General features: G+C 39.7%; 1 protein-coding gene across 2 annotated transcripts in view; it reads left to right on the top strand.

Moving 5' to 3' along the window:
- CTNNA1 (catenin alpha 1) overlaps positions 1–18793 on the top strand; it is a 115746-nt gene that overhangs the window by 14898 nt on the left and 82055 nt on the right. For both annotated transcript variants that reach the window (XM_042789971.1, XM_042789970.1), the window contains exons 2-7: positions 674–780; positions 3069–3264; positions 10020–10186; positions 10955–11074; positions 13119–13385; positions 16006–16209. In XM_042789971.1, the coding sequence (XP_042645905.1) occupies positions 676–780; positions 3069–3264; positions 10020–10186; positions 10955–11074; positions 13119–13385; positions 16006–16209 (1059 nt within the window). In that variant the 5' untranslated portion in view covers positions 674–675. The remainder of the gene's footprint in view (positions 1–673; positions 781–3068; positions 3265–10019; positions 10187–10954; positions 11075–13118; positions 13386–16005; positions 16210–18793) is intronic.

Raw genomic sequence — 18793 nt, forward strand, 5'->3', positions numbered from 1 at the left:
TAAGGTTTATATTCACTATCTTACCTTTGTACTTCCAAAAGGTGAATTGGATGAATGGGTAGGTTGAATGAGTTGAATTAGAATCTGGTTCCTGGTTTGACAAAGCACTCGGTGTAGTGACTCATGGTGAAGCTGAGAAAACTGGCAGCTTTCTGGTGCTGTTGAAGTTGAGGTGTTCCCTTCTGCTGCCCCAAGACTTTGGGCTGTGTCTCAAAGCTGGGCTGGGAGCACAGCCCGGCTGGCCCTGGGGGGAGGCAGCAGAAATTGGGAAGGGGTTTATTTGCTTAGCCTCCAGCTTCTTGGGTAAAGTGCCCCCGTTACCTCTGAGGTCCATTTTCATTGCTTGGGACCACTGATGAATAGACCAAACATTGTCTGTCTTGTCATTGCTCTGATAAAATATGGTGGCTTTTGGATAGGTCTTGGTGTGATTTTGGTTGGTTTTGTATTTATTTTCTAACCAAAACATACAGGTAATGTCCTGCATATTGTCATAATGAGCAGTTTTTAAAACTATCACCAGTTGAACCAAAACTGATATTTCTGAGACAATATAACCTTAAATTACACTGAATGGCCATGTTGTGTGGTAATAGCATCCTTTTTTATTTTAAAAATACATTCCAGCAGCATTAATAAAAATAATTGTATTCATATATCTCTCTTCTTCTAGAAATGACTGCTGTTACTGCAGGCAACGTTAACTTCAAATGGGACCCCAAAAGCTTGGAGATAAGAACACTGGCGGTTGAAAGACTACTTGAGCCTCTTGTTACACAGGTAGGAGGAAAAAAAAAGGGGGGGCAAAAACCCCCTTCATAAGGATGATTACACGTTTTGATGTGTTTCAGTTAAGTAACTTTCAAAGCTTAAATTCCAGAACTAAAACCACTACAAAACTAAAGATGGAAAAAACTGTACAACTAATTTCTTTGTTCAGTTTTATTGTAATAGTTATTGGGCGTGAGTGTAGAAAGACTGTGCTACTTCAACATCTGATAAGACACATTATTTCAATTAGAAGTACAGAAATACATGTTGGTAACTAATGTTCCATTGCTGCTGCGCTGTTTCTCACCTGTGTTTTGAGTGGTATGCTGCTTATTTGCTGAGTCTTTAAAAAGCTGTGGTGTGTACTGTTTAGAAACTGGTATTTGGGAAGGACAACAAAGCCAATAGTGTTTGCTAGAAGTAGGGTTTCATAGCTTGTTTTGTTTTGTTGTTATTATTTATTTTATTTGGAGATTACTTGTGTTTAGAGTTCCCTTTGGAAGGATGTTCAGGTAAATGGTGAAGTTTACAGTGGTGGATATTTGCAACCTGTGTAGAACAACCTTGTGTTGTAAATAGATTACTGACCTCTCCTAACCAAGTTCCACCCAAGAAGTACACTTTTATGGCATTTATTACTGTTTCAGTATATCTTTTATGAGGTGTGCATGCTTTCTTTTAATTTCTGCCCATGTTTTATGCTGGATTTGAGAATAAAAGCTTATTTGTGTGTGGTGTATATTGCCCAGTGAAATGCACTGAAAGATACAGGAAAGCTAGAGTAAGTCTTGTAAATGTAAGCTATGTGTATTGGGCATTTTGAAGATTCTTGGAAGAGACTTTCTAGGAGGTCTGGAAGGTGAACTGGAGACATCTCTTTAGCATTGTTTTTCTGAAATATGGAATTTTTAAAATGATGGTATGAACTGTACATAACTGCTGCTACGCACAAATTGCAATGATCAGGTTCTGTTTCCAGTATTAACATCCCTTTAATTGCCAAGCTTCTGTCCAACCCTCCAGATACTCAGGTGAGCAGTTGGATGATCTACTATATAGCTTTTTGGCCAGACTTAGTGATGGAGTCTTTCCTTAATTTGTCCTAATTTGGCAAATTGAACTGAGCAGACTTGTTTATGGGACCCTTTCGTCCAAGTTCAGTGTCTGTAATTTATTCCTCAAGCAGCACAATAAACTGTACTGGCAATCCCAGATTTTATGAATGATGTGACTGGCAAAATAAAGAGAGGAAAACAGAGTAAGTTACCTTGTTGCAACTTGTTCTTTATTTGTAGTACTGGAGGAACTGAGTCTACCCAATACAAATGCTCCCCACTAGCTGACAGTGATATTCCTGACTGATGTCTTTCCCTCTCTGAATTGACCTACTGAGAAGATGGGTTCAGCTCTGAGGACCTTTGTCAGCAGTCCTTGGGCTTTCCAGAGTAGTAGTATTTTTAGTGTTGTAATTTAAGGTCCCTCTGAAGTAGCTTTGGATTAATTTTTCCTAGACTTAACAAAAAGGAGAAGGGGAGAAGAAAAAAACAAAAGGCAAATGGAAAACTATGTGTGGATTTTGTGACATTTATCTTGTGTGTTTGAAGGGTGTGGATCCTGATACTGAGCTAACGGAGTACCTGGTGGTCATCTGGCTGCTGGTGACCAGCTCCTAGCAGTTTTTCAGTCTAAAACATAAAACTTTGAAGTATTTGTTGATTTCAGGAGGATTGCGAGAGTTCAGTTTTGGCTGTTTTAGGGAAATACTGAGCTCTATGAAGTCCTTTGCTCTGCATTTATTTAGTCTATTGGCTGTAGTACTGCTTTGGGCTGAAAAGATACTGTGTTGCTAGATTTCTGTAGATAATGGCTTCAACCTTGTTTGGGGTCTTCTGTGTCTGCAGAGCTATCCCAAACTAATTATCCCCAACTTGGTTTCTTTTTATGTGGTGCCAAGTAGCTCTGGCCTGTTCCGGAGATTGCAGTTTATCAAAAATACAAATAGTTGTCTATTCTTAAAATCAAATTTTCAGGTCTGCTGCTGATAAAAAAATAAAACAACCAACCTCTAAGCAGTTTAGCTGAATTTATAATGTTTATCTAAGGAATCAAGAAGCGTGGTAGTGGTTAAGGAGATGTGAAAAACACTTGTTTGTGAGTTTAAGCTTTGGAGCTGGCAGCAGTGCAGATATTATCAATATGCTGTCTAGGAGAAAATACACGTGGTCTTGCTGCTAAATTGATAAACTTCTGATTTGTTTCATGTTTTCTGTTTTTATCCCCTCCATGTACACCTTTAGGTAACAACACTGGTTAACACTAGTAACAAGGGCCCCTCTAATAAAAAGCGAGGGCGTTCTAAAAAGGCCCATGTTTTGGCTGCTTCAGTTGAACAAGCAACAGAGAATTTCCTGGAGAAAGGAGACAAAATTGCAAAAGAGAGCCAGTTCCTTAAAGAGGAGCTGGTAGCGGCTGTGGAAGATGTTCGTAAGCAAGGTAAGAGATGTGTATCTGATAGCTTGTAAAACTGTTTTTTTGTTTTTTTTTTTTTTTTTTTTTCAGACTAAGTAGAACTGTTTCCATTTCCCTTTTACTGTTATTTCTAATGACTCTGCTCCTTTCCACTTGGGTAGATTCTCAGCCTGTCTTGCTGGCTTCCTCAAGGAATAATATGAACTGGACAGATCTGGAAATGGGATGGCCCAACTAGAGACTGAGAAGAGAAACAGAAGGGCTGATTCTTTGAAGAGCATTTAAAACTCAGTCTAAAAAGTAAACTTCCCCCTGCCCCATGTTATGGAACTATGTCTCAGATATGTCAATAGCTTCTTCAATATTTGAATATATGTAAAACAGCACTGTAGGAGGAAGAGCTGAGTGTTGACTTGACAGAGCCGGGTGTCTTGAATGTGCAAAATGTAAACAGCTACAAACAGAATGCAAGGACCTTGATTAAATATTCCAGGCTTCCTCCTCCACATCTAGTGTTGATTTTTACCATTTTCTTTTTTACTCTCTTGGAGAAGACCTGCAAGAAAAGCCTATGGAGCTGTCTTACTCTAAAATATGCACTAGTAAATATTGTTGCTCATAAATCATTTATCATTCTTCCAGTCATGAGCCTTTTCTATGCTTCAGTGAAACCCAGTCAACTGGTATTAATGGTGACGGCTGCTGCTGTAAAAAAAAGGAAAATGCATTAGCATTAATTACTTGTTTGTAGCTGAAGTTGCACAGTGATGAAATGTTAGTTGAAAATGGTTCTAAGTTCTGGACGAGCCTGGTTGACAGACCAAAGAAAAATCAGTGTAAGCAGGCTGCAATATAAGGGGCTAATTGAGTTGGCTTAATTTAACAACAAACAGCAGCTAGTGACCCCTTTGTCTTGAAGCCTTTAATTCTTGTTGCTTGCTTGATTGCCGCTCAGAATTGAGAGTCAGAGCTCATCTGTGAGTACCTTCAAATGACTCTTTGTGGTACTAGTGAGGGAGGGAGCTGTACTTGGTCCTCAGGATTGAGAAGTTCCATTAGCTGAATTTATAGTTGCATATTACAGGGGGAAGCTGGTAGGAAGGAGAGACTGATACAGAAACCTTCAGGTTGACCCTTTCACTTGTTTCTTGGCCCCTGCTTGATTTTGAGACTACACACAGACTTGATGCCAAAACCTCCCTGCTCTGTTGATCTTTGACAGAGGAGGTGGAGTCCATAGCTGAGAGGTGCTGGAGTGAAATAACATCCCACCTTAATGTCGTTTCACTTTTTCCTCCCTTTTTACTGTTTGCAGCTTGCATGAAATCTGGTGCGTAGAGGGGATAGCTGTGTCTGTTTCCTGAGGCTGGGTGGGTGACGACTGGGGTGGATTGATTCGCCTGAATACGACCGGTGCCCACTGCCGTGTGGGGGGGGGGGTGCAGTTGCCGTGGGGCTGGGCTGCTGGGGCAGCACGACCAGGGGTAAAAGCCTGCGCCCCGTCACAGTACTGGTGTTCGTTCAGGTTTAGCAGAGCAGCTCTTCATAAGGAAATTGAAAAACAAACAAACCTTTGAGGAAATTAGAAGCAAATGGTGAAAAATGAGATACAACAGAGGGAAGGCTTACTGCTGCCAATGCCTGGGGGAGGATAGCAGTTCTCAGTAGTGCTAATAACAGCAAGGAGATACAAACTCTCAACATACATGTTTATATACAGTCTGTGCACTTCTGAAGTGTTTCCCATATTGTGGTAGACCAGTTGAATTCATGAACTAGGGAAAAGAGGGAAGTGTAATACAAAGCCTGTGTGTGTGCTTAGCAAAACTTCCAGGTGTTGGTGTCTTTATCTGCCTTTTGCAATTGGAGGCAAAAGCGGAGAGAAACTGGGTGTCTTGGTCAGCACTAGGGTGATCGTGAACTGGCAGCATCTGTGTGTCTGACTACAGCAGTGGGTTTATAGATATATAGCACAATTTATCTTCAGCAGAAGACAGGAAAATAGAATTAATAATGCCTCTATTTAGACTAGGGAGCGGTTTAGTTACCATAATAAAAAAAGATGAATGAATGTCGACAGAGGTTATGAAGATGATTAGGACAATAGATAACTTGTCTCATCAGAGAAAATTAAAAATTTTTTTTTAGCCTAGCAAGAAGAAGATTGAGAGGGTACATGACTTTAGTGAGCACGCTTGTTCATAAAATCCCATTTATTGGGGGTAAAAACAAAGAAGTGAAAAGAGCTATTTAGAATGAATGATAGTATGGCTACATACTAAATCAATATAAGTGGATGTTCAAAGTCTTCCTGATTTTTACAATGGAAGAATAAATTACAGCTTGCCTTAAATATTAAACAAGTTCATGAAATATCCTAAAGTTAATTACCTGGCCCTTTAAAGCTTTGGACTGTTGACTTCTTTTAAAATAGTGAAACTTCTTAAAATAAAATTTTGAACAGAATAGTGGAGACAGAACCAAAGTGTTTTTCAGAATAGATCCTGCTGTGGTTATAGAAAAGACTTAATACTGGGAAAGCTTCTTATATAAATGTCTTGGATTTCAGCATCCTTACAGTGTTCTGTACATGAACTTCTGACGCTGGAGTTTTGCTGGGTAATAGAAGGGGCAATATGGGTCAGTCTTGCCCAGTCTTACTCCCCCCGCTGGGAGCTCTCTAGGGTAACACCCTAGTATTACCTTATGAAGCACCGAAGCCTCGTTGTATGTTGAAATGGTCAGCTCTTCTGGTGCTGTTGGGAGGTATTTTGGAACTGAAACAGCATCTTACCCAGGTGCTTGGCCCTGAGACAGTTTGCCCACTCTGGGGTCTAGAAGGAAATTTCTTTTGGGTCAGGCTGACCTGGCTATTCCTGTTCTCCTGGAGTACTGTCAGCCGTAGTTGACTGTCTCTATATATCTGTATGCTAGTGTGAGGATCCAAGGTATTAGTTATGCTCTGACTGTTGCATTTCTTCCTATGGTACTTTTACATAAAAGACCAAAAATTAAAGCTTAAAATTAAAAAGCTTAGGGCTGTGCATAGGGTTTGAGGTAAGAGAATGAATGAATGGCCTTGTGAATCCTGTGGACTTTGATCACGTTCCATGGTTGCAAAAGCAGGAGAGTGAGCCTATTGATTCAGCATGGTGTCTTTCCGTGCTGTGTTTAAGTGAAGCTTTCTCCAAAACTGAAACAGTGAGGCAAATTATGAAAAGGTAAATTTTTTTTCAACTCTACTTCACACAAGATGCATGGCTTAAGGATTTCCAAGGAACAGAAGGAGGTTGGTTGCAAAATAACTTGAAATTAAACACTGAATTCTTCTTGGAAAACTAAACTTTAAAATTCTGTTGTGACCAGTTAGCTTAATTTCTTGGAAGGGTGCAAAGAGTTCTCCGTTGTTTTCCTGCAAGAAAAATGTTTTAGGAGTGTATCACTTGTATTGGAAGTAATCCTCCAGCCAAGGACTTGAGATCTTTGAAAAGCCATAACCTAAGGGAGCTCTGAGATGGTTCTTGACAAGTTATAGGAGTGTTGTAGGCTGTGTATGGATTTAATTGAAGACAAGATTAAGGAATTCACAGAAACTGTTGTTGCCATAAATGTCAACTCTCACATGGATATGGCAAAAGTAGATACGTGTCCTTGTCTAGTAGAAAGCAAGGGCAGCCTGTTGTGACGCTCCTGGTAGACATCAAAGGTGGCATTAGTGGTAAGGTAGGACTTCAGTATTCAGACAGCAGGGTCTCGAAACTCTGATTTCATGCTTGCCTGCATTTGGTGGGGAGTAGGCAACCTCTAGGGAACTGTGATAGGGTGTTAGGAGCAGGTAGATGTATGGCCTGGTGGCACTCTTCATATATCTGACGGCCTGGGGATGGGCTTTGAACTAGAAGGTGCTGAAGGATACAAGGTAATGTGTGGGCAGCAATTTCTAGCTTGGAAAAAAAGCATCAGTACCTGTGTGTGGCCCAGGTCTTCCCTGCCTTGCCTTGCTTGCCTTCTCTGCCGCTTTCCCGTTCCGTCAGTGTTCGTATAAAGCAAGCCCTCTCTGTCATGGTCATCATGTACTGCGCTGCTGAGGAGGATTAATAGTGCTGTCTGAAAGTGCTGTCAGACCCTGTGGGCATGGTGGGAATAAGACTAGAAAATGGTAATTTTCTTTTGATGGACTAAAATCTTACTATTTCTGAAATGGGCTTTGTTCCATTAGATTTAATTGAATTCTTAGTGCTTTATTGACAAGATCATAGTGTGGCTACCGTTTCCTCTTCTTTTCTTGACTCTGTTTTATAATCTTTCCCTTGTAATATGTAGTGAAAATCTAAGGCTATATTGGAAAAACAGATTACTCATAGAAGAGTTTGTACCAGCTGTATAATCTGAGTCTCATAGTCTGACTTTCCTGCCATGTATTTTAACTCTTGAAATTCTGCTTTCAAACTTGCTGTGTTATCTCTGGTTCAAAATGAGAAGATTATGCTGGATCCAATCTGAACCACTAATGCTCACACACAGTGCAGTAACTGTATACTTAGGCCAAGGCAGAGTTCCCTCTTACACTGTGAATATAGCTAAAATAACTACCCCATGTTGCCTCTTTTTTTTTTTTTTTTTTTTTTTTTTTTTTTAAAAGAAGTCTGAAAGCCAGCTTTTTTTAATTTGCAGGAAAAAAAATATATGCAACAACTTTAAATATAATCTTCCTTTAATTCTGGGAAGCTGGTTATCTTTTGACACCCTGACAAGCTGTTTGAATCTCACTAAATCTTTTAAAGTCTCTAGTTAAAATAAAAAGGAATAGCATTTTATTTCAGGACTGGCTTGTAAGATTGCAATTTAGGAGATGGGTAGAGAGTAATTTTAGTTTTTAACCTTGTTAACAATTTTTGAGATTCAGATGGAGTGGCCACCTCTAAATTGTTTTAAAGAAGAAGTAAATGAAAACAACATTCCTCTCTTTTGCAGTTGGAACTGTGGTAATTTTATATCTAAGTAAATAAGGGAAGAAATATTTGTAGTGAATTTTGGTTCTGGCATATATCCTTAAATCCTGATATTGTTAATAGATTTCATACTTGTGGTGGTGACATTAATTTCACTATTATTAGCTTCTTCCAGAAGGAATAATGAGTGAACCATGTCAGCTATGTAGGGGTTTTACAAGATGGCTGATTGCAGTTTTTTAGCATTGGAGATGCATCATCTTTCACCCATCTGGCAATCTGAGGCTCTTAATGCTTGTTAAAATAATGAATTGTGTTCTTCAAAAAGTTGGGTAAGGGATAGCTTTAGATGGATATTTATAGCTGGTCTGTACTTGGACAGAAGCCTTTTTCATATGTCACAGTACTGAAGTAGCATATTTTTTATCTTAAAATGTTGTATGCCACTCTTCATCGTATTATTTAAGATGATGGAAGGGTGTTACATAGGAAGGAGCATTTGAACAAAATTGAATATCTTGATGTAGTTGCTTAGACAGGCTGGCAGCTGTGTTTGAGCTGTATTTAGCTATGAAGGTGTAGAGTGCTTGAGTGCTAGAAACTCTTCCAGGGCAAGATATTAATTGCTTAATGGTAAGTATGTGGATGGATAACCTCAGGCTCTCCAGTGGTAGGTAGTTTTCAGTAGTTAAAAAAAGAAAAAGTTGTCAAAATTGAAACACTTTCCATGCTGGGGGGATGCTGCACTGATTGCCTAGCTGTGGGAGCAGGCCAAGCCGTTGGCAGGATTTGGTAGTGAGACACTGTTGAGGTTTGGTGGTTCTTATCTGAGATGTGCTGTTTTTGTTTGGGCACTTGGCTTTGTGGACACTTCTTCATACAGGTTTGGGAAGACCCTGACAGCAGCGGTTAGTCATAGCGCAGTTCGCCTGCTTTCTGGTCATCTCCAGCTGCCTACAAATCTTTGGCCTCCAGTACCTAGCATTTTCTAAACTAAATCCTAGCTGTTCACCAAATGTTTCTGAAATGCAAAGAGATCCAAGAATAATAACGTGAATTCCAAAACTTGCTGCTGTGTAAGAACTGTGATACTGAAAGCAAAATGCTGCACCAGCAAGTGGGGGGAGAAATCCAAAATTCCGTCCTCTGACTATATGCAGACATTACATTTATGATTTCCAAATGCCTTCTGGGGGAATTTCTCTAGCTGTGTAAAGTGGCCTTTGCTTTTCATAGTTAACCAATTGCATTGTTACCATCTGAAACCCTTCTTTCCTCCTGCACCAGATGCAGACCCACAGGCTATGAAACACTGAAGCGTTTTACTAAGCGGTGTCTTGCTTTGAATGCAAACCGGGGCATATCCAGCCAGGTCATTGCTCAGGGTTGTTTACAGTCCCATGAGCTGTGGCGTTTCCTTGTGTGTTTACAGTACTTTCTGCTGCTTTCTGCTTAACTCCTACATGCACACAAATCAAAGCTTTTGCTTAAGATTTGAAAGCATTGTAGTTTGTGAAATAACTGCAGTCCTGCACGTAATAGTGAAGACATGCTGAATTTGCCCCTCCAGAGGATTCTGGCATGTTAAAACACTATACAGTTGGAAATAAGTGTTATTTCCCAGCTTTTTCTCCATGTACAAGCCCCTCTACCCTGGTACCATGCAGTAACCATGCCTAAAGGTAGCTACCTGCAATCTTAATTGCTGGCTGTCTTTAAGCAAACGCATTTTGTTTTCAAGACTTAGATTGGCTTTCCCAGGAATCCTTACTGCCCCTGAAGAAAAGCTGTGTGATGTTAGTCAGACCATCTTCTCCCCTTGTGCAGGTGACCTGATGAAGAGTGCTTCGGGGGAGTTTGCAGATGACCCCTGCTCCTCTGTGAAACGAGGGAACATGGTCCGAGCAGCGCGTGCCCTCCTCTCCGCCGTTACTCGGCTGTTGATTTTGGCTGACATGGCAGACGTCTACAAACTGCTTGTTCAACTTAAAGTGGTGAGTGCAGTTCTTTGCTGTGCCTGGCATGCCAGGTGTGCTCTGTCAGTGGCTTTGTTCCACGCGTGTGTCCTGACCACAGTGTGTGGCACTGTCAGCGGCTCACCTCTGGAGCAGAGGGAGGCTTTTGGGGGTTTTTCCTGTGAGCAAAACATGGGCAGTGGTTGTTTGTCACTTGTTTTTGCACTCATTGTCAGTAGCTTTTGACACGGCGTTGCACTTAATTCTGAACTTTTAGTATTGAAACTAAATGAACTATGGTCTGCAACTGCATGCGATAAGCATTTTTTTTCATCTTGAAGTAATTTGGCTTTCTTATAACCAGTGCTCCCTTGTAGCTACAAGGGATGAATAGTGTCAGTAGCGTATATAAAATGAATGTGGAATATTTGAGGAAGCCTTTTCTTCCCACAAGCAAGAGGGTGGGTGGGTGGTTTGTACAGAATTCGAAATGAGTTTCGATACTGGGCCCACTTTTGTGGCAGGGCTTTGAGGACTCGGCTCGTGCCCTTTGACAGGAACTGCCGCAGCCCTGCCAGGGCCCTGGGCTCCTTCATGCTCTTTCAAATGCGGGTACTTGGCTGTCTCTGATAGCTGGTGACTATGAAGTAGTAGCTAACCTTGAGTACTGTTAGCCTTTGAAGTATCTCTCTCTAAAAAATAAAGAGGGCAGAGGAAGATTGCTCTCTTTGCCTGCTATGAAGTACATTCTGAATTACTTCCTGAACTGTATTACTTGAAAAAGTAAGTGAATGTATATTCTTTTAGGTGGAAGAAGGTATCTTGAAACTAAGAAATGCTGGCACAGAGCAGGATTTGGGTATCCAGTACAAAGCCCTCAAACCGGAAGTGGACAAGCTTAACATAATGGCAGCCAAAAGGCAACAGGTATAGTCATGGCAGCTCTTCCTTCTGTATAGTATTTTTCCTTTTTCAAAATAAGGCAGCCTTGCTGCTCTGGAACAGAACCCATTGCTGCTAATACTTTTTTTTTTTTTACTTTATTTCTGAGTACTTTGTGTTGCACTCTGCTGTGTTTAGGAAATTTGAGCTTTCCTGGTAAGCAGAAAGTCTGCTCAGCTGTATGTACTGCTTCTGATGGAATTTGTTTCTATTAATGCTGTAGTACCGTAATGAAATGCTGCTTCCTAAGAATTACACTTCCCATTTTGAAGCACTGCAGGTGTGCGTAAGGAAAGAGAATTGAGATGTGACTTGGTGCCTGGTGCATTCACCACTAGACTACACTTTGTGGTTCGTGCAGACGGACTGAATGTGTCTGTTTAAACAGGGAGCAAAAGTCCTGGCTGGGCATGGAATTAGAACTTTTTCCAAGAAAGTGAGTGGTGATGCTGGTTAGTCTTGCACTGAATGCCCATTTGAGAAGGGGTTTAAAATCCTGTTTGTTATGTATATGTTCTGTGTTTGGATAGCTTATGCTTAACCTTAAATTGTCTGTAAAATTTGTTTTGTTCAGCAGCACTGTTGACTCATTCCTGTGTGGCTAAGTTTTAAAAAGCAGAGGTGTGGGCTGTCCCATTTATCAGAAATAATGTAATTCTTGTAGAAGATTTTTTGTTTGTTTGTTCTGCTGATATGTACAAACCAAAACTACATAAGTACCTTTGACACAGCTTGGGTTTTTTTTTTTTTGCACAGATTCATCTTTGAAAATAAACTGGGTACAGTCTAAAATGAATTGCCAGTTGGTTATGTATCTAAAATCTGATTGCAGTAAATGGGAGTAGGGTTGTGATGGCAATGTAATATATGTTCTTAAACTGCTTTATGATGGATTGTTCCACGCTATGGGAAATAGTTGTACTAAATCTGTACATCTGTAAGCCTGCTTGGAGTGCTCTCCCTGCTTAGTGTGTATCTTACAGAGGTCACATATTACCCTTTAATTTTGAAGAGTCTGTCAGATTATTTTTTTTTTCTTAGTAAGGCAGTCCTCGTCTTCATTTTCATCACCTCCTCATTAGATTTAAGAGGTAACTTTGAAATTATGATCCTGCTAATAACTGTGTTCATTTTTCCTTTTATAAACCTACTGCTTATGCTGGACTCTGAAGCTTTATCTAATCATAGTGCTTCTGTTCCAAAACGGAGGTGATAGTGCTTTAGAGAGTTCCAGCAGTGAATGTTTGGGAAAGGACGTATGGACTTGCTCACTAATCTTAAATTAGCAGTAATTACAGTCATTGGATTAATTTCGTCTGATTGGAGTTGAACAAGCAATTGAACAAGATGATATACTTGTTCTTCTAAAATTAAGTACCTGAGTCTCTTGAGAAGAGTAAACTCCATCTTTTAGGTGTGATAAAAGAAAACATTCTGGTTGTGAATCTTGGAGTTTAAAGAAGATCTTGCTTTTCATGTGCAAGTGCAAGACAAGATTGCAGGGGTAGCCTCTTGTTTGTTTGATAGTTAAAAATTAGCTTGGTTCTTAAGTTATATAAAATATAAGGTATTCTGTTTTGAGGATTTAGGTTTCTTTGTGATCTTTTTGCTTAAAGACATAATGCAAAGTGGAAGGAGTGGGGAGAAACATGTGCGCATGCAACTTCTGTGTCCTCCTGGTTTACAGGTGTTACCAGCTTTCAAAAGGCTGATTCTCTACTGTGGAGAGGAGAAAAAGTCCAACCTTAGATTTTGAGTTGTGGAGTTGCGAATTGCCCTACAGTACTTTTTGGTTTTTTTGGGGGGGTGGGGTGGGGGGGTGTCTTTATGAAGCTGCTGTGTTCTGAAATTGAGCCCTTAAGAATAGGGTTACACAGTCAGAAGGTAGTTAGATTTGAGCATACCATGCAGAGAACCTGTCTGTGTTTTGAAGGTGCAGGGAGACAGTGTATGAATATTAAATGTGGGGAATGTCCTCAAATGCTTCATTTTTTTTTTTTAATGTATTTTTTTTTAATTTTCCTAATAGGAATTGAAAGATGTGGGTCACCGTGATCAAATGGCAGCGGCCAGAGGAATTCTGCAGAAGAACGTTCCCATTCTTTATACGGCATCCCAGGCCTGCCTGCAGCACCCTGATGTAGCTGCTTACAAAGCTAACAGAGACTTGATCTACAAACAGCTTCAGCAGGCGGTCACAGGCATCTCAAACGCAGCTCAAGCAACTGCCTCAGATGATGCTGCCCAGCAGCAGGGTGGAGGTGGAGAGCTGGCTTATGCTCTGAACAACTTTGATGTAAGTTTTGAACCCCTTATGGAAAAAAAAAAAAAAAAAAGTGGTATTCCAACTCTTGTGTTCGTTCATCTGATTTATTAGCAGCAGTATGCTTTTATTTATATTTCCTGAAAGAGTATTTTTCCAAACTAAGATTGATGGAATATAAAGTTATATATGTAGTTCTTGATGATTGAAGGCTGTCAAGTTAAACTAGCTCTGAAATAGCTGTTAGCCTACTACTATATTAGATGTAAGCCCTTGGTATATTTGAAATTGATTATTTCGTAATATATTTATGTAATGTATTCTTGTAGGTGACAAAAATGGCTTATTAAAAGTGAATAATGTATTTGGAACTGCCCAAACTACTTATTGAGAGGAACATGAAGTGGGAAGTTCAGTATGATCTTTATATGGGAACAAAGTAATTTCAAACTGGTGTATTGTACTGATCTGTCATATTCTTTATCTTACATTCAGTAAGTTACTGAGGATAGCCATGCATTTTTATTGAGAACGCTTTCCTTTTGAAGCCAGTATTCTGTCTACCACTGATTCAGCCTCTGAATTTTAAACACCTTGGCACTAACTTACCTGTAAGACTTTATTTAATATTGCAAAGCTGTCACTCAAAAGGTGTTTAACACTTACTTTTGCCAGATATTGCTCACCTTCTCCTTTTCGCTCTTACCACTCCTGTTCCTCCCGTACATTACTTTCTCTGCCATGTTTCTTTTATCAGGATAAAGTACTGTCTGAGTTCTCCCTGTGCCTTGTGTGAAACCTTTCTGTGTGATCTCTTGGGTAACAAGAGGATGTCGTGGTTGTCTTTATCTTTTTGACTATGATTTCAGTTTTAAGTCCGCTTTTCTTAAATTCCATCAGTTGTATGTTCAGCTATGTAAGTCTTAAGAATGTGCCTCAGGTTAGCACCCAAGGGGGTTGCAGATTTGAGCAGGTATGTGTGGGAGGGGAAGGCAGGTCCTGTAACAGCACACAATGTTAAGGACTGACTTGGGTATGTAGAATTGAAGAAGCAATTCAGTTCAGGTTCATGGATTGGCTAATCTAGCTCAAACCATTTAATGTGATTTCTGATATATGGCTGTATTTTACTACATGAACTCTCTAATATATGGCCAGAGACTTTTTTCGAGTGTTGCAGCTCACATGGAGCTTTTGAGCTTTTAGTTCCGCTTTGTGAAGCGCTCTAATAGCGGTAGAGCTTGTTCATCAGGCCAGCTTCAATGCACGTCATGTGCGATAGCTTTGCCGTCTCATTCCTGCCAAGGGAGACTGACAAAACAAATGTGTTCAGGTTCTTGGCAGATGTTATCCCTGCACTTCATTTCCTGTTAACATTTGAGTATTATTGCGTTCTTGTAATAGAGGCTTTGCACACACATGCCCCCAAATACTTCAGTGTTTTTACTGTGATGGTAAAATATTAAATGGCTACCAGAAGATAACAAGATAAACGTTATCTCTGTCTTTGATGGTGCAGTTCTGGAGTGGTAGCATGCTATCGTTGTATTATCTGCACAGCTAAAAGTTTCAGGAAAACTGAGGAGCATGTTGGAGAACTCATGCCATCTTCTAATCCTGCCGCAAAGGCAGTGTGGTTACTCCTTAGGGAGACAAAATGTGCTGTCTATCAGGAGAAGTAGTGGTTGTGATGTTGCTATTGAAGTTAGCTGATGTACAAACTGATTGTGAGACCTCCCATTTCAAAAAAACTTTGGAGCTTCTTTTTATAAAGAGTTAGCAACATGCTCCCTTCCCGCCCCTGTAGTGGGAAGAAAACCCGCCCAAACCCTAAACAATCCACCAAACCTTGAAACAGCCAAGTAATTTTTCTTTAATAAATTGTAAACCTGTTTAAATAGATCACTTGTATTTATCACCTCATGAGTACTTTCTACGCTGCTTCTTTGGGATGAACTTCTATGGGTGGTAGTACTGGTCCCTTGAAAAGCAGATACATCAGTACTGCTGGTTTCAGCCTTTGAGTCTTTTAGTATGAGCTGTGCAAAGTAATAATCTGCCGAGATAAACCTGTGATAGTTTTCTGCCATGAAGAGATTGATTTCTGTGCTGCTTGAAACATTTGTGTTGATGGTTCACTTAGAATTTTTGAGAATACTGTTATATTTACCTGCATAATGGTGAAGAGGAGAAAGACTGGATAAACTAGGACAACAGGGCACTTTATGTAGGGCTCATTTTGGACGCTTGTTTTCCTTGGGTTTTTTTTGTTCATGATGGAATAATTATATCTGACAAGTTAACTAGTGAAGGCATGTCTGGATTGACATGTAGTTAAGCAGAGTTCTGTACTTTGAACCTTATTTGTGCTGGCACATTTGATTTTTGCCATTCTTGTAACAAGGCTTCCTGTGGCCAAGTTTTGTTTAGCTGTCAAAGCAGCACAAAAAATGACTAGCAATGTAGTCTGCTGGGGAACCTTTTAGTAATTTTACAAAACTACTCATGAAAATCATCCTCAGTGCCAAAACTGTGTGTTGTTTGCCTTGTATGCCTGTTCAGGGGTTTGCTGTAAACATCAGTTGTCTTGATGACTTAACAGTAACTTAGTGCTTAGTCTGCTTACTTATTTCTAAAACCTTTATTTTACTAGAAACAAATTATTGTGGATCCATCGACCTTCAGTGAAGAACGTTTTAGGCCTTCCCTGGAAGAACGCCTGGAGAGCATCATTAGTGGAGCAGCCCTGATGGCTGATTCATCCTGCACACGTGATGACCGACGGGAACGTATAGTTGCCGAGTGTAATGCAGTGCGACAGGCCTTGCAGGATCTACTTTCAGAATACATGGGGAATGTGAGTATCTTCTGTTCTGTTTGTTCAGTTTGTGTGGTTTCTAACTCCATGTGATTAACTAAAATGTGGAATTGAAGCTGTGTGTCTTGAAGCTGTTTTTTTTTTTTTTTTCCTGTTCCCAAAGAGAATTTGAACAGTAACCAGTAGTCCTGAAAGTTTTCTCAGGAGGCAGAATCAAACATACTTAAATCATCAATGATGTTTATCTTAAAATTGATCTGTATTCTTCCAAGCAACATTTATCATTATAACGTGTTAACCCTTTGGCACTGTTCTTATTTTATGACTGTTAATACTGGTTTGTGTTGAAATTCAATAGAATTGGTCTGTTTTTCTGCCTTGACTTACATAAGGTAACTTGGCTTATGGGAAAAGTACTATTTCACTTCTGTTGAAGCTTGGAAAGTTTAACTGTGTCATCGTTTTAACTAAAAACATAGATTCTCAGAATCAAGTTAGTTACTGTTGCTACTCAGTTTGAGTAGAAGTGATGTATGAAGTTAAATATTTAGTAAGGAATCCTGAGAACAGTTTGGTATAAATAGTGGACTCTGAGCAGTTTTTTTCCAGTGCTTGGGCGTTTCATGTGCACACAGTATTTGAAGCCTGAGAGTATTTCTACAGTTGGAATAAGCGTCATGTCATGCAGATGAGCTGCTGCATTTGAGAACATCGTGATGTAATATTGGACTTCCCCTCTTTGTTCTTATCTCGGTGGGCTTTAATCTGAATAGCTCCAGAAATGTTGAGAGATGAGGTTGGGATATGGTAAGATTTAGACTAGGTCTAGTCTTTAACAGTATTTAAGTTTAAAGTTGATTTCAGAAAGAAAGTTGCAGAAATAGCAACAGCTTAAGCAAACTGTATGGCATGTAGCACAGTGACAAGTAAAATTGCCTGAAGAAATCTTAATAGGGTGAGGCGAAGTTTTACTTATGCTTTTGAGCACATCTGAGGTGAAACTTAGTTCAGAGGTACCTTTTTTTAGACAGTAGAATTTATTTAGGAACACTGCTGTCTTGTGTACTTTACCTTCAAATCTTTTGGTGAAAGCTACTTCAGCGTAGAGTAAAACTGGTGCAAAGGCTGTCATGTGCAGATTAGGGTGGTATAATTTGGAGAACAAATGCAGTGTGTGGTAGAGAGAAAGTAAAACAAGGATTTCTGTTTACCAAAGACAAGGACAAAGTAATTGAACAAAACTGAAAGCCAAGTCTTATATAGCCTGTGGGCTGAGCTAGGTACTTCATGTAGTCCATCTTAATTGCTTGTGAAAGTAGCTTGTACTCAACATTGACATTCTATAGAATTTAAGACTGCAGCTGGGAAGCAAGCTGCTAAGTTGTGCCATTTAAAATTCCTTTCAGAGCAGGGTGTTTTATTAGTATATAATGCATCGGTAATAATCCCTCAAATGTGCTATTGGATTGGATGAAACCCTGTCGACATAATTCAGAATAAAACATCCACCAAATGCGAATTAAAAATGTGGAAGAGGTAAATGCCTGGTCTTGCACATAAGAGTTAGTGGCATTTCTCTCACTGAAAGTTGGTCAATACCTGTGTAAGATAGCAGAGCTTTGACTTCATTTCACAGAAGTGCCTATCCTCCTCCTCAGCTGTGTACTGTTGTCTCTGATATGCAAGTTAAAGTAATCATGCTGAGATAGAAAGAATGTATTCCTCTCTTATCTCCTTTAACACATTGTGAAATTAGTGGAGCATACTGAATTTTTTAAAGTCACTGCTATGTTATGATTGTAGACAGTGTAGTTGGGGAAATGAGATTAGAAATTCAGTGAAATGGAGTGGAAAAAGCCATTGATAAATTATGGTGAAAATGTGGGATGGTGTATAAAAATCCATACTGAGGGTAGGAAAAAAAACCCTCACTGATTAAGCTGAAGAATGAATAATAGCTGTGGATCTAAACAGTGAAAAAGGTTTGATATATCTACAGGAAGAGTAGGGATGTGCTGACTTACAGTAGTGGTAGAGGAAATGTCATATCATGTATATTTATGATATACCCACAGCTACCGTACCCAGCCATCTCCTGTTGTGCTTTTCTTCAGCCTCCCTTTGAAGAAGGAAATGAATCAGGCATTAAAGCTGTTAATTGCACAGCACTTGCAGTGCATCATAAATCCTATCTGAGTGCTAGAGTAAGAGATATTTATTGGCCAATTGTAAGAATTCAGAGAGGGGATTGGATGAGGAATACCCTGGAAAGGTTGAAGCACAAGAATGTCTTAAGACAGATTCCCTTTTAGTTGTAAGTGTCTTCTGTTTTAGTGACTTCCTCTAGCTTTTGTTTTTCTTTCAGATCTTTGGCAATAAAAAGACTGTTTCCTAGATAGTTCATAATTCAAAGCTTAGTGTTCTGGACCCGTAGTTCAACTGTCTCTCCAGGCGTGTCCCCAAGGGTCTGTAAGTCTACAAGTGTTGCAGGCTGTGTTACAATATGTGGCAGAAGTTTCTATCTGAGTAACAGGTTTTAGTAATAAGCAGAATTGTAGGATCTCTTGACCCCTTTGATGAAGCCAGTGGTTATGGCCCTAGAAGGGCAAGATTTGCTTGCTTC

Source organism: Tyto alba, unplaced genomic scaffold, assembly GCF_018691265.1.
Source record: "Tyto alba isolate M040663 unplaced genomic scaffold, T.alba_DEE_v4.0 Super-Scaffold_17, whole genome shotgun sequence".
NCBI classification, from domain to species: Eukaryota; Metazoa; Chordata; class Aves; order Strigiformes; family Tytonidae; genus Tyto; species Tyto alba.